Source organism: Mixophyes fleayi, chromosome 7 (genome assembly GCF_038048845.1).
Source record: "Mixophyes fleayi isolate aMixFle1 chromosome 7, aMixFle1.hap1, whole genome shotgun sequence".
NCBI classification, from domain to species: domain Eukaryota; kingdom Metazoa; phylum Chordata; class Amphibia; order Anura; family Limnodynastidae; genus Mixophyes; species Mixophyes fleayi.
Window position 1 is genome coordinate 30380568 of NC_134408.1, and position 26873 is coordinate 30407440.

At 39.9% G+C, this 26873-nt stretch overlaps 1 protein-coding gene across 6 annotated transcripts in view; it reads right to left on the reverse strand.

Moving 5' to 3' along the window:
• Positions 1-5668: 5668 nt before the first annotated feature.
• The window catches only part of ELFN1 (extracellular leucine rich repeat and fibronectin type III domain containing 1), a 434833-nt gene continuing 413628 nt past the window's right edge, over positions 5669-26873 (reverse strand). For all 6 annotated transcript variants that reach the window (XM_075179566.1, XM_075179565.1, XM_075179564.1 and 3 more), the window contains one exon: positions 5669-9502. In XM_075179566.1, the coding sequence (XP_075035667.1) occupies positions 6676-9105 (2430 nt within the window). In that variant the 5' untranslated portion in view covers positions 9106-9502 and the 3' untranslated portion in view covers positions 5669-6675. The remainder of the gene's footprint in view (positions 9503-26873) is intronic.

The window sequence follows — 26873 nt, forward strand, 5'->3', positions numbered from 1 at the left end:
CACTCAGGGAGACAGACATCCAGAGGGAGTACCCTGCAGCCTGTATGAGAGAGAGTAACGGGAGTCTGAGAGCTCTGAGAGACAGAGGGATTAAGGAGAAAGAAATACCCTGAGAGAGTTTAGAATACGTTATTAAAGACAAAACCCGATGGGCTTTGTCTTTAATAAAATTGCCATTTTAAAAAATGACGGCAAACCTCAGAGAATCAGTGGTTGTCAGAAACTGCTGGCTAGTAAATATAGTCCCTAGTCTCTCTCCACGGGCAGGCTGGACTGGGGGCAGGGGAGCATCTGCCCCCCCCCTACCGGTCCCATAGTGTGGTACCTAGGACTGGTTCACTGGGCCAACTGCATTTTATTCCCTTCAAAATAGGCTGCTGAGTTGAGTCTTGCCCACCGAGCCAAGATTTGCCAGCCCTCCCCTGTCTCCCTCCTTCCCACACTTTCTCTCTCTCTCTTACTCTTTCTCACTATGCTTTTCAATCTCTCTCTCTGTACAACACTGCCTTCACAAAGCGCCTTTTACAGTGTTTTATGATTGTGATAGTAATTTATTCTTTTTTTACTCCAATCTATCTTACCTTCTCCAATGTTGCAATGGGTGTTCTTCTCATTTACAGATGAGTTACTTTATCCGCCACTACTACAAATCTAACACACTCATTTCTTGTTTCACTTTATCCAACATGACCATGTGATTTACCAATTTTGTAATAAAGTCAATCATTCTGAAACTTTACCAAATTTTATTTCACTCTCCATACACCACCAACTATAATCTCGTTTTACTCGCCATACACCCCCAACTATAATCTTGTTTCACTCTGCATATACCACCAACTATAATCTCGTTTCATTCTCCATATACCACCAACTATAATCTCGTTTCACTCTCCATACACCCCCAAATATAATCTTGTTTTACTCTGTGTACACCACCAACTATAATCTTGTTTCACTCTCCATACACCCCCAACTATAATCTTGTTTTACTCTGTGTACACCACCAACTATAATCTTGTTTCACTCTCCATATACCACCAACTATAATCTTGTTTCACTCTGTGTACACCACCAACTATAATCTAATTTCACTCTCCATATACCCCCAACTATAATGTTGTTTCACTCTCCATACACCCCAACTATAATCTCATCTCACTCTCCATACACCACCAAGTATAATCTTGTTTCACTCTGTGTACACCACCAACTATAATCTTGTTTCACTCTCCATATACCACCAACTATAATCTTGTTTCACTCTGTGTACACCACCAACTATAATCTAATTTCACTCTCCATATACCCCCAACTATAATCTAATTTCACTCTCCATATACCACCAACTATAATCTCGTTTCACTCTGAGTACACCCCATCAGTTTTGCAAGACAGTACTGTGTTGTGGGAAACGGTGTAGCCTAGTCATTTTGGGGCATGGCCTAGCAAGTTGGAGGTATAGCTAGGTGTATCTAGCCCTTCCTGGAGGGATGTGAAGCTTGGTTTAAAGTGTCCTACTTACTGGACCGGTTTCTTTATATCTACTCTCTTTAGCCACTCGTGCTTTATTGCCCATTATATTTAATCATGTCATATAGTGTAATATAAACAGTCCTCACCGAGGGTGGCAGGAAGCAGGGTGAGTTAATGAACATATTATAAACTGTTAACTATTTTGTGGGATAGCAAAAGAAGAATGTAGCTGAATATCAGTGTAAAGAGTTAATTTACATCATGTGAATTAATACATAAAATCAATCCCAAATTACTGGAAAAAAAGATCTTCTTCAATGATTAGGAATACCCAAAAATGGGCAAAATTTCCTAGTGTACAACCATTTTATATGATAAAAGCAAACAGGATCAATTGTCAGATGTATTGGTTCAGATCAGGAGCTTGACAACGGACCAAGGGTGTTAATCAGAAACCCCTCAACCATCCATTCTGATGGGCAGCTGACTTGCAGATATTGTCCTCAGACGTTGGAGATGATCAAACTCCTGGGATTCATACTGTTAGCTGGTTCTGCTGAAATGTGGCAGCTATACAACAGGGATCTCTGGCCCAATATGTGACACATTCCTGTATGTATTCAGCAAAGTTATCCAGTGCCAGACTAAGTACTCTGATGTCACTGGGAAGATCGGTGGTGATGTGGTGAACATAACCAATTACTTACACTTTTCACCCACCTGGACTTCTTCCAACGTGGATTATTAAAGGGAGGGGGAAGGGGATCCTGGCTAACATTCTCAGTGCTCTCACATGAAGTAAATTTTTTTGTTACACAATAAAAATAATGTCTGTTTTTAATGGCTTTAGGCCTAGGAACGACCCTGAGGATATATAGTCTACAGTCAGGTTCAATTCTATAGGCCTTATGCATAGGTACACTTTGCAGGACATGTCATGTGATCTGAAGAACTTGTGGACAATGCCTGACAGGTGATCAGCAGTAAGAGCGGAACTTTCAGAGTTAGCTATTTCTCCAGCATACATCCAGGTCTGAAATTATGTCGAAACCACAAAGGCCCAGCAGAAATGTAAGCTGCCCCTTGTTTCATCATCCTATCACATGTTTTCTTATGCATGCTCACCAGTATACAAAATCAATGATAATTTTAAGCAGCAATCCCATGAAAAAGTCAGTTTGTTTTTAAACATTAATCATGGTGGCAGGCAATAAGATGAAATTTGGCATTACCCATTTTTTCTTCAGGCTGTTATTAATGATTTATGAGTCTGGGCTACCATGGCAACCACAGTCCCATGGCTCATAATGTAGCGAGCAGAGAGAACATGGAACACCCCTCTGAGCTCTGTCTCCCCCCTCTGCCAGCACATGATATGCTGAGAGTCTGTGCCTGACTGTAAGATATTTTGAAAAGGAGATAATGATTTGCAGGAGAAGAAAAGACAAATGCATGCTTAAAATGTGCTGAACTTGCTATTTAAATGAAAAAAAAAAAATCAATCGTCTATGTGGGATTGCTGCTTTAAATTAGTTTTAGAATGCATTAATTTATTCTATGCACATGGTGTATCACTCATAATAGAAGTTAGGCCCATAGAACTCTGTAGCAATGGTGCTAGGAGAGCGAATAACACAACAAGGGGGGTCTAAGAAATTTATGGTAAAGTAGATTTAAGAGCTTGAAAACACAATTTCACAATTTTGTGTGGTGGTGCAGTTTGACCAGATTTAAAATAGCATCTCTGCACGATATCCAGTATATTTTCTCCCATGATGAATGTTTTAGTTGTAAACTCAATTGGAGGCATCATGGTTGCCTGCAGATTTTTTTCAACAATAATGTGAACATCTTTGCAAAACCAATACTTTAATACGCAATCCCATTAGTGCAGTGTCCCTTTAAAAACACAATAGCTGTGCTATAAGCAAATCTTTAAAGAGCTTTGAAAAATACCACTATATTGTTTTTCACAAATATTAAATACACAAAAAAATACATTAGATTGTTTCAAGGGATTAAATTTCAGTAAAAGTTCAAAAAACCAAAACCAAACCACAGTGTCCAATGCTTGATTGATGTGATCCACAGAGTTATGTTAAACGATGATGTATTTTAACACTACATAGTCATTTTGCTTTTTTTATCTGTTTCATTCAAGTAATTTTGACAATCATTGGGCACCATTGGAATATTGAATACCAAATATTCTGTTTCAAATTTGCCAAAGGTGGACTGAATCTGTGATAAGGGTTATTGTTGGGTCTGGTGGTGGTAGAAATACTTTATTTCAAGTGCGTCAGTTACCTACACCCAGTGGAGGGAGCCATTTTGTCAGCTGAATGAATATGCAGGAGACTGCAACCTATCGATTCAACTAGGTTACATTGTCTCATGCATATTGGGCAGCATGGTGGTTAAGTGGTTAGCACTTCTGCCTCGCAGCACTGGGGTCATGAGTTCAATTCCCGACCATGGCATTATCTGTGTGGAGTTTGTATGTTCTCCCTGTGTTTGTGTGGGTTTCCTCTGGGTACTCCGGTTTCCTCCCTCACTCCAAAAACATACTGTTAGGTTAATTGGCTGCTATCAAATTGACCCTAGTCTCTCTCTCTCTCTCTCTCTCTGTCTGTGTGTGTTAGAGAATTTAGACTGTAAGCTCCAATGGGGCAGGGACTGATGTGAGTGAGTTCTCTGTACAGCGCTACGGAATTAGTGGCGCTATATAAATAAATGGTGATGATGATGATGATGATGAAGTGCTATAAGGGAGACTGCATTGCCATTGGTTAAATCCACAAAATTACAGCCTCCATTGTGTTTAGGTGACATTTACACTTTAAAGGGGAACTCTAGTCAACAAAAATATCCTTTACCCTTTACCTAATGCTGTACTACTTTTATCTCTAGCCTGTCTAACGCGTGTGCTTTTTTATAGCTGAGCTGGAAGACATGCCTTTAAAATTACCTTCATCATTAAGAATTCTCTATGTCACTTAACAGAACTACCTATCCCTTCATGTCTTCATCTAGTGCCAACAGATTCTCTGCTCAGCCCATGGAGGTCATTTAGCTATGGTCCAGTTGTGCTCGCTGATTTGCACTAGTGCAACCAGATGTTTGTCAGAGTGCATTGGTTTGTGGTGCAATATGCCAGTGATTGCGGAGGGGCAGGAGTTTGTATAGATCAGGGGGAGGACAAGTGGTGGGTGGATTAAGAACATTTTGGGCTAAATAGGGAGTAGGTGCCATTGTGCGTCTAATTTTGCAAAGCATTACATCTATGAGAAACAAAGGGTATAGAGGGCACAGTTGTAACGATAGTCCTTGCTTTGCAGAGCTAGGGATGGGCATTTTTACTCTGCAAAAGGTCTTAAGGCTCATAGATGTCAGTCTTCAGGCCTCGTCCTATACTTTTAATTGGACCTATTTTTTTTCTATATTGCACTTCTTCGGCTGAGAAGCACATTTCAACGTGCGCTCAGAGCAATGGTATTAAAAGCTTCGTAGCCTAAAAGTGACACTTGTATTAAAAACAGCCCTAAAAACCATTCAGTGTCATGATTAGTTTAAGCCATAAATGAGATTAAGCAAAGCAGAATTTTTAGGAGAAAACAAGAAACATTTCAATTAAAAAAAGGGCTGTTTGTAAAGTTGCCTGAGGTTGTATTCTGATGTGACATTTACACTTGTGCACAGCGCACCTCTACAGATTTCCCCATAGGTGTGCAGTAGGTGGACCATCTTGATGCTGAATTAAATCCAGGAGTACATCCAGTGTGATTTGTCAGTGAGGTCCATGGACTTCATATAGGTTCCAATACAGCTATCGGGACAAGCGGAAACATTTGGTTCTCTCTATCTAAAATAGTAGGCAACTGCCTGAGCTCAAGTGAAGAAAGGAGTAGGACATTAGTTAATAATCACATATTAGGCTTTTAAAACTAAACAGTCTTGGATGGAGTTCTACTTATGTAAATTCACAAAAAACACTGATTATAAACTCCGACCCTGGTACAGATATCAAAATAACCCCTTATATCATCTCAATGTAGTCAGTGACCCCCTTAAATAAAAAAAAAAACAGACACGAATGCAGATTTTTTTCGTAAGAGTGTCATCTTTTCTTTTTCTCATTGCAGTTTGGCTCATTCAGAAAACAACCGTTCAGCGAAGAGATAAAGAAACCAACTCAGAAAACAACAAACATGTAATTCTTTTTTTTTTTTTTTTTTTAAACAAAATAAAGTGAAATAATAAAAAACAACATTTTCGTTTCTAAAATCCAGGATTAAAACCTGATACAAACAGGGAATTTTATTTAACCCTTCAGCAGTGACTGCAAAGATGCCTTTGCGTTGTACATCTCTCAGGCTGCAAAAGGGTTAAGCTATAAATATATATATATATATATATATATATATATATATATATATATATATATATAGTTGTCATTTTTCTTTCTCTTTACAGCAAACATTGCAAATATAGAAATTTGTATCTGTACAGTGTAATAGTGATCACAGTTTTGAATGCAGCTGTAGGTGTTAAATGGGAGCCTCCTTTGTAGGCAAAGTCTGCACTGGAAGACTCAGTTAAAATACAAATTAACATTAACGAAAGGAATTATACTGTCTATTCCAGTCTTGTTGCTGTTTTATTTTTATTTTTTTTTTGTCCTGCAGTGATGGAGGGAAATAACAAAATTTCACACGAGTCAAACCACGCAAGTCAGAATATGAAATAACATGCAATAATGCGTACACCGAGTTCAGGCCACTCCCAGTATCTCACTCTTTTGCTCACATCTTTATTTTTCTCTTCTTTTGTTAAAAAATATTAATTCCTCTTCACAGTTTTAGCGTATATTTTGTATTTTTTTGTTTTTTCTGATTTGGTGCATATGCTCATGTCTGTGAGTTGTTTTGTCTATTTAGATTTTTTTTAAGCAGTTTTATTTTTCTATATGATATTATAATATTTTTTTTTTTTATAATTCTTTTATTCATTCTTAAGACAGTTTTGAATAAAAATTAGCTGCTGCTAGTTTGAGTTTGGTCCTGTTAACCTCTTTTCTGCTAAAGAGACCTGCAGAGTGTGCGCAGCCACTATGCTCTGCTGTTCTCTCTGGCTGGGACAGGGTTATGAAAGAAAAAGTTAAGTCACGAGTAGCTGGAGGCAAAAGGAAGAGGCGAGTACTCAGGACTTGTGCTGGGCAGAAACGCCCTTCCAGTAGTCTAGGATGTCATGAAGATCCTCATCTTTGGCAAACTGGACCTTTTTGCGCAAGGCATGGCCGGCTGCCATGTATTCTTCCTCTTTGTGGCGCTTACGGTGCAGTTTGAAACGCTCCCAGATGCTGTGGGAGGGTTTGCACGTGTACTCTGGACTGGAGGTGTAGCTCAGGTTGTGGTAGTGAGGTGAGAGTTGGGAGTAAGCCAGTTCCCTAGGACGGGGCCGGGTTAAAGGTTCCAGTATGGAAGTTTTGCGCCCTCCCATATTTTCGTGATGGGGGAGGGGCTGCTGCTGCTGCTGTTGCTGCTGCTGCTGCTCACCCTGATGTGAGCCTGGATAGGAATGCCGATGCTCTGTATACTGGCGGATCTTTTCAGCTTCTGCCCTCAAGATTGCAGCAGCTGGGGTCACAGTGAGGATGGTGTCTGCGGTTGGGGAAGTCTTCTCAATGTACTTTGTTTCAGACTTGTGAGCCGACCCCTCAGAACGATATGATCGTGGGCTGCGGATAGACCCACTAGAAGATGTGCTAGAGCGTTTTGGAGGTGCTTCCATGCTGTGGTGCCTCTGCAAGGGGTGGGTGTAACTTTCCTTATACACTGGGGAAAGAAATCCATGTTTACTGGGAATCTGTTCAGATATCAATACCAGCTGGGGCTCTGCTGTAGACACAGCTCCTGACTTTACCCCCTGGAACGAAGTTGTCTCTGACTTCAAGGCATCTATACAGTTATTAATGATCTGGTTGACTTTGTCTACTTCCTTAGCAATAGTGGAAATCTCGGCCACAGAACTCTGAGAGTCTGGCTGCATTGATAGCTCGCAATCCCTTCTCTCAGACTGTTCGCCGGTTCGCACCTCCATGTAGTTCCCCTTAGTTGCTTTAGGTGTCTCACTAGTTTCTATCAGTTTATACTGTTCCACTTCCCCCACTGATGGCAAGTAGGGGATACGTGATATTGACTCTGGACCCATCATCTGTCCTTGAGACAGCTGACTGATACTGGGGGTCTCCATTTCAGGACCATATTTTAGTTCAATGATTGTTTTCTTCATACTGCCACCAGCTTTTTTGTGCTTTTCCTCTTTTTGGCGCTTTTTGCGCAGGCAGTAATACACAATGCCCAGGATGATGACCATACCAAATAGGCAGCCAAGAATAGTCATTATGTAGTGAGTGGCGGTGGATGGGGTAGGCACATGTTCTTGTTTGGTATGGCTGCGAGTGTAGAAGGCTATGCAGGTGTGGTTGAACCTGAGAGAATTGCGAATAGAGGCAACACAGTAAGTGTAATTTGTATTGGGTTTTAACCCATCCAACTTTATGGACTCTTTCTCTGCTTTCAGGTTCCGAATGTCAGTAAAATAGCTATTATTGTATTGAACCAAGATGTACATCTTGCTGTAAGGGTACGGTATTTCCGCCACTAGAACTGCATCTGAGTGTGTTTCTGTGTTTAAGTTCACACTGAGGCTGACTTTGGAATTGGCGGGCGGCGTGTAGACATTAATGAGAGGTGTAGTCCCATCTCCAGAAAAACAGTCTCCGTCTGAGCAAGGGCTCTCAGGAGGGCCAGTGGTGGCTTGGTACCTCGGAGACATCAAATGTGGCATCATTGTATAAGACCCATCTGTGCAGAGAGAAGACAGCATGCCGAGAGCATTGCGATACCTGGATCGACCTTGACCCAGCAGAAAGTACCCAGTATAGTCAGGCGGGGAATCGCATTGCATGCGGTCAAAGGTACGTGTCATGTTGGTAAAAATATCCAACCACTTTAGGAAGCCCAGAAGCTCACATGAGCAATAGAAAGGATTACTGTACAACTCACACACAGTCAGCTTACTGAGGCCCACAAATGTGTTACTGTCCAGCCTCTGGATCCGGTTCATAGACAAGTCAATGTTCATTATGTTTGGGCACTCCCAAAAGGCATTAGGAGTCACAGTTTCAATGAGGTTTGCTTGGAGGTAGAGGTACTCCAACTTGCCCAGTCCCCTAAGAATTCCCTCAGTGAGATTCCTTAATCTGTTGTAACCAAGCTGGAGCACCTGCAAATTAAACTGACCAGCAAAAGCCCCATCTTCGATGTAAGACACCTCATTCTTGGTGAGGTTGAGGTACGTCAGGTTGCCAAAACGGCTAAGTGATGAGTAGTGGACACTCTTTATTTTATTCTCATTGAGACGCAGGTCCACTATGGTGCTATTAATGTGCTGTGGTATAGACTCGTAAGGTGGCTGGTTCTGGCTACAGATAGCAAGCCAAACAAAACCTTTGTCGCCTTCAATCAGCCAGCAGTCGGCCTGTACCTTGCCTGTGTATAAAAGTGCAAACAGAACAAACATCCATAAACAAAGAGCTGGCATTACTATTCCTCTGCGACCTGCCATGGTGAATGATGCCTCAGCGTGGAGACTCCTTGGTACACTCTAGTATTGTGAAATATAGGAAATTATTATATGAAGGAGGTACCTCCTTCTTTCACTTTTCTCCGCATTGGTACAACAAAAAGTGCTCTAAACATTGAGTGCTGATCCCAAGTCTTAGCCAGGGGAAGACCTTTGAGGAGTAGTCAAACAGTCTACTCTGCAGGAGTGTTGGAAGAAAATTCCTTGTGCATATTGAAGGCTGAATTCGGAGTCATTGAAGGTAAAGACACATTCGCTGGTCAAGTTGGTCTCCGAAGATCAACAAAGTTATTCTCCGCTGTTCAATCCCATTTCTGGCACCAATCTTTTTCCTGTTTCTTGTTAGCAGTTAAAGTTTCTGTAGGCTCCACAAGTCTTACTAAAGGCAAAGAAACAAAAGATACATATTAATACAAAAACATTATTTTTCATCATAAGTTTTAAAGGTGCGTTAACTCAGTTGTTTTAAAATTCTTTTTCATAGGACACGGTTTTGAATTCGTTTTACAGCAATAACATCTAAGTTAAAATTGTTCTTTCTGCTGTGTTAATTTGAAATCACTGTGTACAAAAAAAATTACAACAATAAATACATCTCACTTTATGATATGTCTTACTCAATTCACGCATATAGCCAGACCCTAGCTAAAGATAATAATAAGGGATTAGATGTATCAAACCTTCTAAAAAGAGAAGTGGAGGGGTTGCTCATAGCTACCAATCAGATTCTAAATCATATCATATATAAAGTAATATATGTCATTATATAAAGTAATTCAAGAAAATGATAACTAGAATCTGATTGGCTGCTATGGGCCACACCTCCACTTTTCCTTTTTAGAAGGTTCGATAAATCTACCCCTAAGTACTTGCTGCTTCCAGTGTAAAAAGTGACAGGGTGAGAAACAACTACACAAACACAGAAACAAACAAGAACTATTACAGCTCCTGCAAAAGAAGTGAATATTTGTGACCCTTTTGTGTAAAATGTTAAATGCAAAATGGCTATCAGCTATAACAATGATGGGCAACAGGTGGCCCTAAGGCTTCATATGGCCCTCCTAGCCTTCACCTGTGGCCCTCAGTTCCTTCCTGCTTAATTGACAGGTTTAATAGTTTTAGTTTGTAACGCTAAAATGCCTGCTGATATGTTATTACAGATAGGTGTCTCTTTCTTTGATTCAATTGTTTATATTATTTTAACTTATTACCATACTTGCCAACTCTCCCTGAATGTCAGGGAGACTCCCTGAAATAGGGGTGATTTCCTTCACTCCTTGAAGAGTCTGGTATTCTCCCTGATGCTGAGCCAGTACAAGACGTGGTTGGCTTCGCTATCTGTGGCATGATGACACAGTTCAGAAATTGTGTCCTATGTCCATGTATTGATGCCTACGGAGGTGGCCATTTTTATGGAGCCCAAGATTTAATCAAAGACTGAGAGGTAAGACAACATGACTTCAGTAATGGAGACAGAAATGTAAAAGACACTTCAGTCTCTAGAGATTCATTAGCTGCTTCTCTTTAACGCATAGTTGCCTACTCTCCTGGAATGTCTGGGAGACTCCTGCATATCTGGGAGACCACCCAGGAGAGCAGAGCAACCTCCCGGTTCTCGCCCCAGCAATAGATAAGTGGTGGAGGGGGGTCTTAATGATGCAAATATCGCGTCCTGTTAGCCCCGCCCCCTGACGTAAATGGCCAAAATTGTGACAATCGTTTAGGGGGCAGGGCCAAAATGATGCGATTTGTCAAGCCCCGCCTCCACACACCTTCCTCCCCCGGGATCTCCCTGAAGCCAACGAGGAAAAGTTGGCAAGTATGCTTATTACTGAGATTAAGTGTAATGTGCAGCCCTTTTGAAGGTTAGAGGGCCACACCATATGGCCCTGAAGTGTGTAAGGTTGCCCAGCATTGAGCTGTAGCCTTCAAACAGTTTTGCTTATACATAAATATAAATCATACAGTTCCCTTTAAAGGTAAGCTAGAGGTGAAAGGTGACATTATATGACAGGTTGTGCTCATTGGAAGAAGGATATTTTTCTATAAACAATATGGTAACATATAAAAAATAAAAATCTCTGAAAATCAGATCAATAGTTCAAATGCAGTTTTATCTTCCGGTTTGTTGCATGATTGCACCTATTCCTCGCTGAATGTGCCCTGACTGGCATAATACACCTAATGCTACACCCAAATGGCAAAACTACAATTCCAGTTGTGGTACAAAATATTCTCATGATCTTAACGGAGTGGAGAACAGACAGACTCTCATCCCTCTGATATTGTACTGGTTTGGTAATGGCACCCTAAACATGTATAAGCCACTTGGGGGGTATTCAATTGTTGCCGTTAACGCGCTAAAACCAAAAAAAACGAGCGCTCTAAAAATATTAGCGTTAATGCGGTAATTACTCGCTAAATTTCATCTCGCAGCTCCCTGAGCTGCGAGATGAAATTCAGCGAGTAAACTACCGTATTAACGGTATCTACGCGCATATTACCGTATTAACGCTAATATTTTTAGAGCGCCCGTTTTTTTTTGTTTTAGCGTGTTAAAAGCAACAATTGAATACCCCCCATGGAGCCTTCTGTGACAATATCAGATTAGGGAAATTGCCATTGATTGCATACAAGGACAGCACGGTGGCTTAAGCTGGGTACACACTATAGAAATTTCAACCCACTTTTTATGCCGAGCGATTTTACATGCGATCGATGTTCCGATCGCTTGGTCCATGGACTGCATACACACTAGCCTTGTTTAGGACGATAAAGAGAAGAGCGGACGTCCCTTTAGCGACTTTTTACAGCCATGTTGTCGTGAGCAATGACTGTAATTTCGTACTCACTACACAGCGGAAACGAGATTGGAACGAAAATATTAAACGGTACGACCAACCAAATGAGGTGACAATCGTCCATTTGGGCAGACATTCGACCATCGTGTCACTGCACACACTGACCCGACTTTTGAACGAGCGGTCGTATTTCGGCTGATTTAGCCGATTATTGGATGAAAACTGTGTAGTGTGTACCCAGCTGTAGTGGTTAGCACTTCTGCCTTACAGCACTGGGGTCATGAGTTCAATTCCTGACCATGGCCTTATCTGTGAGGACTTTGTAGGTTCTCCCTGTGTTTGCGTGGGTTTCCTCCGGGTGCTCCAGTTTCCTCCCACACTCCAAAAACATACTGGTATGTTAATTGACTGCTAACAAATTGACCTCAGTCTGTGTGTGTGTATGTGTGTGTCTGTGTGTGTGTGTATGTTAGAGAATTTAGACTGTAAGCCCCAATGGGGCAGGGACTGATGTGAATGAGTTCTCTGTACAGCGCTGCGGAATTAGTGGTGCTATATAAATAAATGGTGATGATGATGATACACGAACGTGGGACGCTGTGATTTCTTTGGCAGAGCAGCTGCTGTTTAGTCCTAGCCTATTTTGGCTCCTGGAATTGACTTGATCATTACACAGTCTCTGATGTGGTGGTCATTTGGCTTCAACGTTGCTTTCAAAGGGATTCAGGCTAATTTACATGCATTTACTTGCACGCAAAACCAAATGTGACTTGCTGCTATGACTTATTGACGACAATGTGGCTCCAATATGCAGTATTTTAGAAGAAAAAGTCAAAGTTATAATTAATTAAGTGGGTGGTCCACAATTGATAGAAGGGATGATTTGTAAGGTATATTTTTCCATTTTCTCTATATCCCTATCACCAAGCAGAATCCCACAAATGTCTATACAAAGAATCACGTCCACTGCTATTCAGAAAATGTAAAGGGTGCATGAACTGGTGTATTGTAGGCAAATAGAAATAGTATGCACTGACCCTCTGCATTTTTCTGGTCTGTAAAGAAAGGTAACACGTTTTCATAGTGCCAGGTACATGCACATTTGGTGACACTTAGGGCTAGATTTACTAAGCTGCGGGTTTGAAAAAGTGGAGATGTTGCCTATAGCAACCAATCAGATTCTAGCTTTCATTTATTTAGTACTTTCTACAAAATGACAGCTAGAATCTGATTGGTTGCTATAGGCAACATCCCCACTTTTTCAAACCCGCAGTTTAGTAAATCTAGCCCTTAATCTCAATACTTAAATCATGGCACGTCTTTCTCAGCCACCTTTTATATAACGCTCCACAGACTATTTACTTCTTGGCACTAGTTTATAGCCTTCCATCTACTGTATTCATGTACAGTCTCCTCTGGGAAGTCCAGCACCTGCCACATTAACATAAAATTACATTATACAGCATGTGGTTAATGAATATTGAACAGCTTGACCTTGACTGTGACCTATAATGTTCCCTAAATGTGCCTAATCCCTAACATAACAAAATTGAGTTAGGCAGCCCGTTGCTGTCTTTGTACGGTATATCTGGTTTTCTATTTCACCCAAAATGACTTTTCCTTGTCATGGATAGTGCTGTAATAAACACATTTTATCAGGAACAGAGTTTAATTTCAACTCATTAGAGCGAGCAATTTGATGGCTATTTGCTCTCCAAAGTGTGAATGAAATGGTGGAATTAAAAAAGAAGAAACATAAGAAGGCTAATCTCACCGTTTATTGGATTGCTGTGACATGTCTGGGGAGATGGGACATTGTTTGAGACCCAAGTTTGTTCCTTTCCTATTCCTGTTTTGCTGAGGAATAAATACTGTCAGGAGAGCTTAAACTTGTTGTACGGGAATCCAGCCAACCAACACCAGCCATTGCTACTCATGTAAATACAAAATCCAATCTCTTTAAGGCTCAATTATGAGAATGCAAAAAATGTATTTCCCACTAAGCACATCCCGCTTGCTCCTGCTTTTTGTGTAACTGAATCCCGATTTTATGCATTGTGTGTAGATATTGAATTTGAAAATGGTAGCGTCTTTGTGAGTGCCAGATATCGCCCCTTCTGATGGAGGAGTTAGATCGAGTTTTCCTTGCTGAGATTGATGAGATTTAAAGAGTGTAAAAGACACATTAATGGGTTATTCCCTAATTACGTGGGTGGGCCCAATGTCTCAATGAACCATTACTCTCATGATTAATCTAAGACATCAACAAGACTAAACCAAGCAGCAGGAAGTCGGTTAAAGAGCAGATAGATGAAACCTGGGGGTATATTTACTAAACTGCGGGTTTGAAAAAGTGGAGATGTTGCCTACAGCAACCAATCAGATTCTAGCTGTCATTTTGTAGAATGTACTAAATAAATGATAACTAGAATCTGATTGGCTGCTATAGGCTGCACCCATAATGCTCAGGATGTTTTACTCCATATTATAAACATCCTGATTAATAAGCTACAATATGAATAGATTATTATTAGATAATGGTATGAGATTTACCTAGTGCGGATATTCTTTTCTCTTATCGACTGGTTGCTATCGGCAACATCTACACTTTTCAAACCCGAAGTCTACTAAATATACCCCTTGGAGGTATTTAATGCCTCTCTCTTGCTGTCTATCTAGCAGTTAAATAGTGCACCCTGTATAAGCTGCTATTTTTGGACATCTTGCATCAGTGGTGACACTAGTCCCTATGGGAAAGGATAGGCTGCACTCTCATGAATGATTATGCAACCCACAAAACGCCTGCCGCCACTGTGTGCAGGAAACAGATATACTATAGGGGAACTCACTTCCTGCAAATAAATTCATTCAGAAAAAAAAAAATGTTTATAAATCTAGTCTGAGTCTGGTGAAATTCATGTGTAGCAGGTGGAGGGTTAAAAATAGACCCACTGCCTGACCTGACCGCTGTTTTGCCATTAGAAACAAAATGGGATAGTCACCCAAGCAGAGTAACAGAGAAATTAAAATGATGAATTACAAATTATAAATGTTTAATCATGCATACACAAAGAGAGGGGATTTGTAGATTTTTTTTTATTGGTAAAAGGCACCAAATGCTAAAACGAGCACAGGCTATCCATTTGCCTGCAATAATTCAAGCAGACAGCTCTAAGATGGCACAGAAAACATTTATTAATGATTAAATTTACCCGAAACGGCTCAGTGGACATTCATCAACTGTCAGGTGTAAAGAGAGGGGTTGGAATCTAGTTTCAATACAGGCTGTGGGGTGATTTGGAGCTTTAATTTGTCTTCAGATAGTCACATGATCTCAATTACATTGACGTATTTCATTTTAAGATTTAAATTAAGAGGACTTTCCTTATCAATCAATGACAAGAAGTGTGTTTCATAGTTGACAATTATTTATAATTAGTTCTGCCTACGATAGCCTTGACAAATGATAACTCCCATCATTATACAGTATGTATCTAAGGGTATGAAAGTAGAGACACCAATGGACTTCTAATGGAATCTACACATACTTCCGTTACACTTTTCAATATCTCTCTTGCACTATAAGAGACCTGTTGACCTACATAGACCTGGGGAGAACTAGTAGAGAATCAGTTAAATGTCTGTATCTCCCAAGATAGCTTTGCAGGATAATAATCTCACGTTCAATGTTCTTGGTCCTTAGAAAACTCAAGGAGTTTGTTATAAACATGATGAACACTACTAATGTTCTGGAGTATGTTATATGGCATACTGCTGCCTACATGAGTGGATTCATCATCTTGTAATTGACATTCACCTAGCCCCAATTTCTCCATAATTGGATTCACAGTACAGCATGTTAAAACTTGTCAGAGATAACATTTCCACACCTTCCATTGTCATAATATCTGCAATCCTCCAGAGTGATTATTACCGCCTGCCCAACAATCTGCCATTGTGAATATATTTTACAGCATAGCATTGCGCTTATAGGTTCCGACAACTAGAGTGCTATTCATGGGGAGAAGTCTGGGGTAAAGACCACCCCAACTTATGAAGAATTTGTCAATTTCAAACAGGAGCTGTTATCTGGTTATTTATGTGCTCACCTCAAATGGATGACAGACATAGAATGTGCTAAGTGTACATGGGCACTGGTGCTTGCTGGGTACTCTTGTTCCATTGCGCTAATGTACATTCAGCCTCATGGGAATGTCACTAAAATGCTTCTAAAGATAGGGACCACCGATCCCTATGAATCACTGTCCGTCACATAGGCAAATCGGGGGGTCCTAGTGTCTGGAATCCCCCCTCCAAGCCTGGGGCCCTGTATAATTGAGGTGGCTGGACCCGGCCCCCGCTTCACATGGCTCTGTTTGAAAAGGGAGAGCTGCGTGCACCTAACAGTAGTTCATGCAGCATTGTCCATGTATATTATGGGGCTAGGAAGAGTTGGAGAGCAGCCAAGCACTGTCTAATATTATAGCCACGCCCCCATGCATGCTGGTCACGCTCACTGGCGGCGTGGTGTGGAAACCCCCCTCTACAAATCCTGCGTTTGCCCCTGCGTCACTGCACATGACATTCAGGGCCTCAGATGGAGTAGGCCATAATTTAGTGGCCAGAACGATGGTGAAAATCTACAGCTGTAAAATTGTGGCCTTTCTTGTGTAGTTTGAGTTACACATATCTGAAGACAAGTCCAACTCAAAATACAGCCTAATTATGCAGCCGGAGGGGCAGGGAAGGTCTACGTCTCGTGAAATGACCAAACCTCGTGAGATTTGGAGCTGTTCAGCAGCTCCCAGTCCCCGGACAGTGTGTGACATCACACATTGTCCTGCAGTGCAAGCCGAAGAGCTCCGAATCTCACGAGGTTTGGTCATTTCACCAGACGTAGAGCTTCCCTGCTCACTCTGCTGGACAGTTCCACTGAGCTGTCAGTTCCAGCACAGCTTATGTAAGTATGCTGGGCTGGGGTTGTCATAATGTGCCTGGGGGGGGGTTATGATGTGTATGAGGGAGGGGTCATGATGTGTCTGTGGGGATGGCATGATGTAGCTGGGGGGTGTTGTGATTTGGCTGTGGGTGGCGTGATGTTACTGGTGTTTGGTGTGATGTGGCATGATGTGGTATGATGTCGCATAATGTGGCGTTATGTGGCTGAGGGGTGGCATGATGGCGTGATGTGGCTGAGGGGTGGCGTGATGGCGTAATGTGGCTGAGGGGTAGAGTGATGTGGCTGAGGGGTGGAGTGATGTGGCCGAGGGGTGGCAGGATGTAACCAAGGGGTGGCAGGATGGCGTGATGTGGCTGAGGGGTGGCGTGATGGCGTAATGTGGCTGAGGGGTAGAGTGATGTGGCCGAGGGGTGGCAGGATGTGGCTGAGGGGTGGCAGGATGTAACCAAGGGGGGATGTGATGTGCAGTGGCAGCACACATCCCTTTACCTTCTCGTCTATGGAGGTGTGGGTCCAAAAATTTGCTGTACTGGGGCCACAAATTCCTCTTGGTGGCTCTGCCTGCCTTTATCTGAGATACTATAAACACAACAAGATGATAGTTCTGTAGTGTAAGAACATATGATGAACCCCTTTTGCCAGTCACTCAGCTTAACCCCTGACTACAACCCAAACATAACGAAATACACAAAAATCCAAAATTATTTTTTTCTATTCATCTTGAAATATTTTTAAAAGTACCCTTATAACATCACAAGGAACAGTCAGAATAAAGTTATTATAAGGTGACAATGACAATCACACGTATTTTATTTTCCTGAAAATGTATTAATGCTATTAGAAGAACTGTCTCTCAGATACAAACTAGAGCATATTTTTGTGAGGAAAAGATCAAAATATTTTGACAGTGCATACTCAATTTCAGGCCTGCCTGGAAATTATAATGGATTTTTTTATGAAGCTTTGGCAGGTATATGGAAATATATTAAATTCTTGGTTGGTTGCTGTAAAAAACGAAAAACAAAAAAACCAAAACACATTCCCTATGTCTATTGGTATATTATTACATGCAAATCGTTTCTCTTGCAATCTTCATTTAGAGTTTGAATATGTAAAGAGCGTTTTGCAGAGGCAATCTCTTGTTTAAAAGTTTACCATGAGGTAACCGAACAAAGTCTAGGATTCATCGCCCTTAAAAGGGTTATAATAATTAAAAAAAATATTATCTGAAAATAATATAGACTTGTAGATGTATTTTGCTTTAGTAAAGTAAGGGCTCTGCCATGTTTGGGTGTGGTCTAGAAGCAGGGGTGGGTCTGACATGGGAGGCTTGGCCAATCAGAATTGGTGTGGAAATGTCAGGCAGCAGGTAAAGGAGAGACAGACTCAGTACCTTAACTTTGAGTATAAGCTGTACATGGATATAGCATAAAACTATGCTTATTGTATGCAGTCTGCTATACTAGGCACAAGCAAGCAAAGAAAATGATTGTGGCTGGAGTGCCTTTAAGTGCTTTTTTCCCCACTAATTTTTGAATTTGTATACATCTGTTCCCATACCTCCCAACATTAAACAAAGAAAAGATTCAGACACAATAGGAGATACCCTTGATCTGTCACATAATGCCTCTTTTTCCAGGAAGCTCTCTCTCTACTCTGTCCACAAACTCTTCTGAAAAATAAATCGGGGTTATTGGGAGATTTTTTTACATTTTTACGGCTTTTTATTTTAGCACTTGTGTCTGTATTTGCTTCATGCTATGCACACTTGTATAAATAAGCAAATTTAAAAATACACCAGCATCTACTAAAATCAAGTACAAAATACTGTCAGTGTCATTGCTAAAACAACTATGACTGTATTCTGCAATTAGGCAGCGTTTGTGTATTTGTATCGCTTGAACCAAGCACCTTGTCTCCAGTGTTGCCACAGATGTAGGGGGCCACATTGGACAAGATCAGTTTAATGCATAGGTCATGTAACTAGTTCTCTTCCAGGACACACATAGTGATAGTCCCCCTATGTTGCCAATATCACCACTGTGGCCATTTTAACTCTGCATTTTGTTTGTTCCAACCTGAGCTTCATTTATAGATGAATTACCAGAGCTCATTTAGAAGCTGTGCTTCTACACAGGTGAGGTGAGATTGACATAGTAGAGGCTGACTCAGACATCCCCTTCTGGCATCCGGAAATATCCGTGTGCAGCAAATGTCTCTTAATCCTTAGATTAGCGGAGGTAATTACATTTATAACCAAATGTTTATAATTTAGTATTAAAAGCCATGTTTAATCCAGGATGCGGTGGTGTAATCTCTTTTTATTAAATTTAAAGACTAATATTTAAGTTTTCAGTAGAAAACGCCCAGATAAATGCTCCTATTCTTGCAAGGTTCTTATGGTGGCATATACATAATGTTACATTACCTCAAGTCAATTTCTGAATGTGATAAAAACGGCAGAAATACATAATTCCAGTAATGAAATGAGACACATTTTCAGATGTAGGGGTAGATTTATCAAGCCTTTAAAAAAGGAATGTGGCGGTGTTGCCCATAGCAACCAATCTGATTCTAGCTACAATATTCTAGAATGTACTTGATAATTGATAGTTAGAATCTGACTGGTTGCTATGGGCAACATGGCCACTTTCCTAACCCATGGTGGAGGCAGCCATTTTGTTGGTTGAACTAATATAAATAAGAACAGGTGCCTCCGTGATGTCATTGGTTTCCAGTGACATGACAAGCTTTGTGTTCTTAAATAGTAGTTTACTAACACTTTAATGTGCAAACCGTAATGTCTAAAAACCATTTCACTTTACTGCTGTACATGTGTATACAACCACAGCACATATGATGTGGTCTAATGTAGATATAAGGGTAATACACCCCCCATTATAACATGACCATGTGACAGAAGCACAATGGATGCAAAATAGTGAACTCAATAATAAGGACATATATCTGAGAATCTCTGATACAGCAATGTTTCCCTGTTGGTGTACCACTATCTTACTGTTGATTTACTTGATATCGCTTTTATGGCAACCACTGTTTTGATATTGCAGTTGATATCAGGCAATTTGTCTGAAAGCAGAGTGTATGTGATTTGTAAACAACAGCAATGCCTGATAATCCATTTACGATTGGATAAAGCATGCAGAGCAAGAACAGATATTGAGTATTTTATTGAACAAACAAAATATGGAGTTGGACTATGTAATTAGTCAATATTTAAAAAAACTAGTGGGACAAACATGCAATGACATTTCTGTGTAGTCCAGTGATGGTATTTCACTGAACTTGCTAAAAACGGCTACTTTTCTGAGGTAAACTTTCAGTATATGGGCAAATAAACATTATAGTACATTAGAGTCTTGGGGCTAGATTTACTAGGCTGCGGGTTTGAAAAAGTGGGGATGTTGCCTATAGCAACCAATCAGATTCTAGCTTTCATTTATTTAGTACTTTCTACAAAATGACAGCTAGAATCTGATTGGTTGCTATAGGCAACATCCCTACTTTTTCAAACCCGCAGCTTAGTAAATCTAGCCCTAGGTGTATTAATAGCAAGTAGAAACAGCACCATACTAATTCCTGTAATAAAGTTTAATTTAATTCAGTTTAAATATGGTTTTCATAGACTCCTGACCTATGTAAAACTACTCAGTGGTAAACAGTGCACGCCTCCTTGGCTTTAAGCCAAAATGAGCGAATCTGTGGCGGATCCTTGCACAAATCACAATATGTGGTAGAATAGACCATTTCATAGAGGAGTGAAGTACCAGCAATACATTCTTAGGGCTTGATTCATTAAGGAAAGCAAGGCAAAGAAATTAGTATGTTTTCTCTTGGATAAAACCATGTTACAAAGCAAGGGGTGCACATTAGTTTATTATTTTGCACATAATTTAAATACCGGCTGTTTTTTTAAATACAAATAGCTTTATTTGTACACTGAAATGTAAAGTTGATCTAGGACATGCCCCAACTATAAATCTGCCATCACATTTTAAATTTAGCTCCCCCTCCAATGCAATATGGTTTTGCCAAGGGGCAAAGTTAGTTGAATCAGGCCCTATGAGTTCTACATGTACTTTGCCATTTGCTAGAATGGCATTCTGTATGATATTTATACATTCCACTATCCATAGAATGTATTGTCTACAAATAGAGCTGGGGTGAAGATTTCGTACTGCAATATAAGGGAGCAGTCCATATGGAACAAAAATTATAGTGGAATTCTGGGAATGACAGAACTGATATTGAGAATTCCACACAGAAGCCTTGAATTCTGCTGGAGAAATGTGTTCTTTACTCAAATGTGCAATAAAGTGAATATTCTGTGGAACAGTTTTCAAAATTCCACTCATATATATACCTTAAAGATGCTACTTCACCACATCCATCACCCATGTGTTTTTTTTATAGCTCTTTCTTTTACAATGATGTTGATACCAAGGGTGGTAATCATTTTAACGATTACCACAAATCCGACACCGAGGACACATACAATGTCGGGTTAAGTCTTTAAACACTTAAACACTCCGGACATTGCCGCTTTAAATTAACATTCATAGAGGTCGCGATGACTTCAAACTGTACTGCCGGACAGCTGTCCATTCTAAATAACTTGGTGTCAGCATGCTGGTCTCATCGGTGATCTGCAGCGTCGGTAAGTCTGTTTATATTTAAATCGGCTTTTGCTCAATTCGGATTTTATTTGTAGCTGTCCTCGGTGTCGGATTTTTCATTATCATTAAAGCGTACCCAACCCGATACCAAAATTGTTGTGTCAATCTGCTCGCCAACTGTGTAACTATAGTAATTTATTTTTATTCAATGCAACAAAAGAAGCAATTCTTATATTTGGATTTAACATAAAACAAATCATGTTTTGCAGCGGTCCATATTGACATCATGGAATACCCCTCCCAATTAGTTATATAATATATATTTCTATATATATTTTTATATTTTCGCACAGGATAGTCATCTAGTTCTAGTCTGACCTATCAGCATTACTGACACACACATTTGAATACAAATATCTTACAGTGCACATGAACACAGCGGAATGACACAAGACCCAAGCACGACATTTGCCGTACATTACATATGATGAAGCAGAACTTTTGATGAATGTTCTCCTGTGGCTCTTAAATAAAGTGAAAGTGTTTTGGGGTTTGTAAATTAAAGAGCAATAATGTTTCATCCCTCAGTTTGAACACCTACTAAGCTTGCCTTTTCCAGAGGCAAACGTGAAATATTCCACTAACATGTTGATATATTTGTAGCAGTGTGTTGCTCATTCCAGTGATAAAATGTTATTTAATATCTGTATGACATGCCAAGTACATTTTGCTTGCAAGATCTATTGGAGGAAAAGCCACTCTATGCACAGATTTATAAAGCGTTGCTATATGGGTAAGAAAGAATTGATTTGCTGACTCGGCCCCCTCCCCCACCCCCCACCCCATCCTCTCTACGAACGCTGCCTTTAATAATTGCATTTCGGGTTTTCTACTTGCTGTTGATATATCTTCCCATGCAGGTGTGCCTAATCAAAATGCTAATGAACATGCAAATTAACTAAAATGCATATATTATAATCATAATATTCAGTGCAGAGACTACTGAAATGCTGTGATTTGCATCATTTTGGAAAATAAATGAAATATACATTTTTGTGGGCTGTTTCCCCCCCCCCCCTCTCACTGTTGGCAAATATACCTCATATTGTACCTGTTGACTACACACAGTGGAGGTAGCCATTTTGTAAGGTGAACCAATATTCATGATTTAGTAGTCTATCAAGGACAAAATATCACAGAATCATGAGGCATTCCGTGGGTTTGGGATGAGTCTTGGTGTGGTTCAGGACAGGGGCTCTTGCCAACTGTTGACACATATGATTAATGTGAGACTAGAAACTTTCTTTGTTGAGGTCAAATGAAATATTACCCAATTTAACACTGCCGCTAGTGCCCATGTTTACATAAATGGTATAATGCTTTCTTGGAATTGCAATGTCAAAACTTTTGATAAAGCATTGCACAGACATGAGAATGTCCATGTATTAATTAGCAAACAGTGCCCAACAAAACATTGATTTTCAAAATCACTACTTGTTTTCAGTGCAATGCCCCTTTAGCAGCAGTCTGTGACATAATAACCCCTTTTGTTAAGAAATATGAAGCTACTATGTGAGTCTTGTAGCAGTACTATGGAATTTTCCAAGATAATGTTAAATGTTCTACTGAGCTATGGGTGGTAGGACAGTGTCAATTTTTACTATCTACACTTGTAAGATGTCTATTTTTGGAACACAGACAGCCGTCAGCAACGCTTCAACCTGTAACTGATTGTTTTCGCCTTACTGAAGAATTTTAGTTTGGAAAAAGTTCAGCTTTCTTCTGTATGAAGGTGAAATCAATGACACAGTCTGAGAATTGTGCATTTTTCACACAGCATTTAAAGTTGCATTTAAAAGGTAATAGTTTTGCGCACAGTGCTGATTAATTTCCAAGATGGTTAGCATGCAAGCTTTTGAAAAATATATTTTACCCTGCAATCTGCATACATTTGTGAGTGACAGGAGCAAGCTAGAGATGAAGATTGGAGTTACAACACTGGAGCGGTACAATGCAACAGAGGATGCCATAGAGATGATTTTGGCTTTGGTGATAGTGTGCACTTTGGTTACTGTGCTTTGCAAATTGGGGTAAACCTAATCATCAAGTGATGACTAGTACATCTAGTTTGCTGCTGAAAGCATATCCTGATACGTCCGCATCTAACACACTATTTTGAGATATGTGCAACTCAAAGTAGTCAAGTAATAGCACAATTTTGTGTCCTTGATTTTATGTTGTCGTCCAGGCTGCAGATTGTGCTTACATTTAAATTAGCCCCAGTTGGTACAGTTTTAAACCTTGGCAAAACCATGTTGCGCTGCAGGGCCCATAGAACGCAACAAAATCAGTTTGTATACTATCACAAGATATAGCTACCCAACTGTTTAAAATACACTTAATGAAAAAATAGTGGCTTGCAAAACGTTCTTCCTCTGCTGAGCCACTCTGTTAGTCTCTACATTGGTTGCCTGTATTTCAACAAATTCAATATAAAATTCTTCTACTAACATACAAGGCCGTCAACAAAATTGCACCGACATACATTTCCTCACTTGTCTCAAAATATCTTCCAACTCGACACCTCCGTTCTGTACAAGATCTGCATCTCTCTTTCACTCTCATCACATCCTCCCATTCTCGGTTACAGGACTTTTTTCGGGCTGCACCCACTTTGTGGAGTTCCCTCCATCGCACAGTAAGACTTTCCTCTAGTCTCCAAACCTTCAAGCGTTCCCTGAAAACCCACCTCTTCAGACAAGCTTATAGTATTCCTCTACCACCCTCTTAATCTCCCCTATTACCACCCTCTACACAGCTAACACAAGACAACAACCCTCTGACCAACATTGGTACACACACAGCCCACTCAGTACTTTTACCTTTGCGTTCTAGCTGGTCCAGTGTGCAATATGATGTAGCACATGCCCTTGTGTTTCAAACTTCCATTGTCCCATAGATTGTAAGCTTGCAAGCAGGGTTCTCTTACCTCTCTGTCTGTATGTATTACCCAGTATTGTTTTATTAATGTTTGTTCTCAATTGTAAAGCGCTACTGAATTTGCTGGCGCTATATAAATAAATGATGATGATGATAGTGGCTAAACACCCCTTACAACTAACAACAGTAGTATAAAGAGATCAATGGTCATACATGCATGACTACCTTTACTGGACACAGAGGGCCTGATTCATTAAGGAAAGTAAGGCAATAAAATGAGTTTGTTTTCTCCTGGACAAAACCATGTTACAATGCAAGGGGTGCATATTAGTTTATTATTTGGCACATAAGTTAAATACTGGCTGTTCTTTCATGTAGCGCACAAATACTTGATAGCTTTATTTTTACACTGAAATTTAAAGTTGATCAAGGACATGCCCTATCCCAACTATAAATCTGTCCCCACATTTTAAATTTACCTCCCCCTCCAATGCAACATGGTTTTGTCATTGTGATGTGTTAGGCTGTGATAAATCAAATATAGAGGACTTGTGGGCAAAAATTTTCCGTAAGGTGGACGTAAGTGTCTGTTATCATAATGACATCAACATTTGACTCCACCAGTACAAGATATAAATAAAAGGTTATTTAGGATATATTTGACTAGGATCAAAGCAACACACATAGTAACATAGTAACATAGTTGATGAGGTTGAAAAAAGACACCAGTCCATCAAGTTCAACCTATTTTGGATCTCCTGCGATCCTGCACTTATATTTGAAATTGATCCAGAGTAAGCAACCACCAATCTGTTTCAATTGTGAAAATCCCCCCAGACTCAATATTGCAGTCCTATTTTTACCCTATATCCACTACTATCCTTCATTTTAATTAACCTTTCCGCTAAAAATTTGTCTAACCCTGTCTTAAACATATCTATTGAATCTGCCATCACAACCTTCCCTGGCAATGAATTCCATATCTTGACTGCCCTTACTGTAAAGAACCCCTTCCTTTGCTAGTTGTGAAATTTCCTCTCCTCTAACCTTAGGGGGTGACCACGTGTCCTGTGTATAATCCTTGGGGTAAAAAGTTTCCATGAAAGTTCTCTGTATTGACCCCTAATGTATTTGTACATAGTAATCATATCTCCCCTTAGACGCCTCTTTTCTAAAGTAAACATGCCTAAACTGGCTAACCTTTCCTCATAACTTAATGACTCCATACCCTTTATCAATTTTGTGGCCCTTCTCTGAACCCTTTCTAGTTCCAAATGATCTTTTTTATAGAGTGGTGCCCAGGACTGTACTACATATTCTATTCTACTATTGCATTCATTAATATTTGGGGACACACGGATGTGCAGGAGACGATGTGGGAGGGGTTTGAATAACTTTTAGCCTGATGATTTGAATTTGAATTGAATGAGTTATTTCAATTTAAACAACTTACTTTAACAATAGCTTTGATAGTGACGTGATGCATCTGTCAAAGGAAATTGTGCTGTCAAAAGCACATCTTTATGGCACAAAGACACATCAACTTTGTTCCACTTTAGATCCAATTGAATAATAAATGAAAACAATAATATAGAAAATAATCTTAATATTTGTACAGGTTGTAAAACAAATCACGAATATTCACAAAAGATTCTAGTACTGAATAGCAAAGTATTGAGAAATGTTCAGCTAAGAGAACAATGTTATCATTACACTTGTTCTGAATATCAAAGACAGAAAAATAAAGGGTGTTTTGTCCAGATAAATAGGATGTCATGTTTTAAGGCTTATTTACAAACATATGTGGAATAACTCCGACATATTTTTCCCTTTGAGATTTCTTAAGGGCATATTGAAGTAAGAAGAAAAAAAATCCCAAAACCTCTCTGGGGGAATCGAGTTTATCGTTAATAATCGACTGCTAAAAGGGTAACATCTGTTTTGGACAAATTGTAATGAGATTTTATCCCCAGGTGGGGAATACTATGTAGTAATGAATGAATTGCTCTGCATCTCAATAGTTTTAATTTTTGTTTTGGCAGAAATAGCTGCCTTTTTTCACATCAGGAATCTTTTAGCCAGCTCACTTTGTTTAATGATTGCTATTAATTTTCAGAGTGGCAGATGGATATAAGCCTAGACGAGTTTATAGAGAAAATGTTAGCCTTAGGAAGTTATGACACTGATGTGTGTGTGATACCCTTTAGACTTTTCTCAGTAAGCTCTCATTAGGGAATGTGAACCTCTTGCTCACCATATGTATACAATGTGTGGTTGGCTGCTGAGCCCATGCCCTGCCAGATTATACCAGGGGTCAAAGTGGTCTTATAGACAGAAGCAAGATGTCAATGACAGTCCAAGGTTCTTATGATGCTGCTTGGAACCATTTAATTTAGTTTCTGCCCTTGTGAT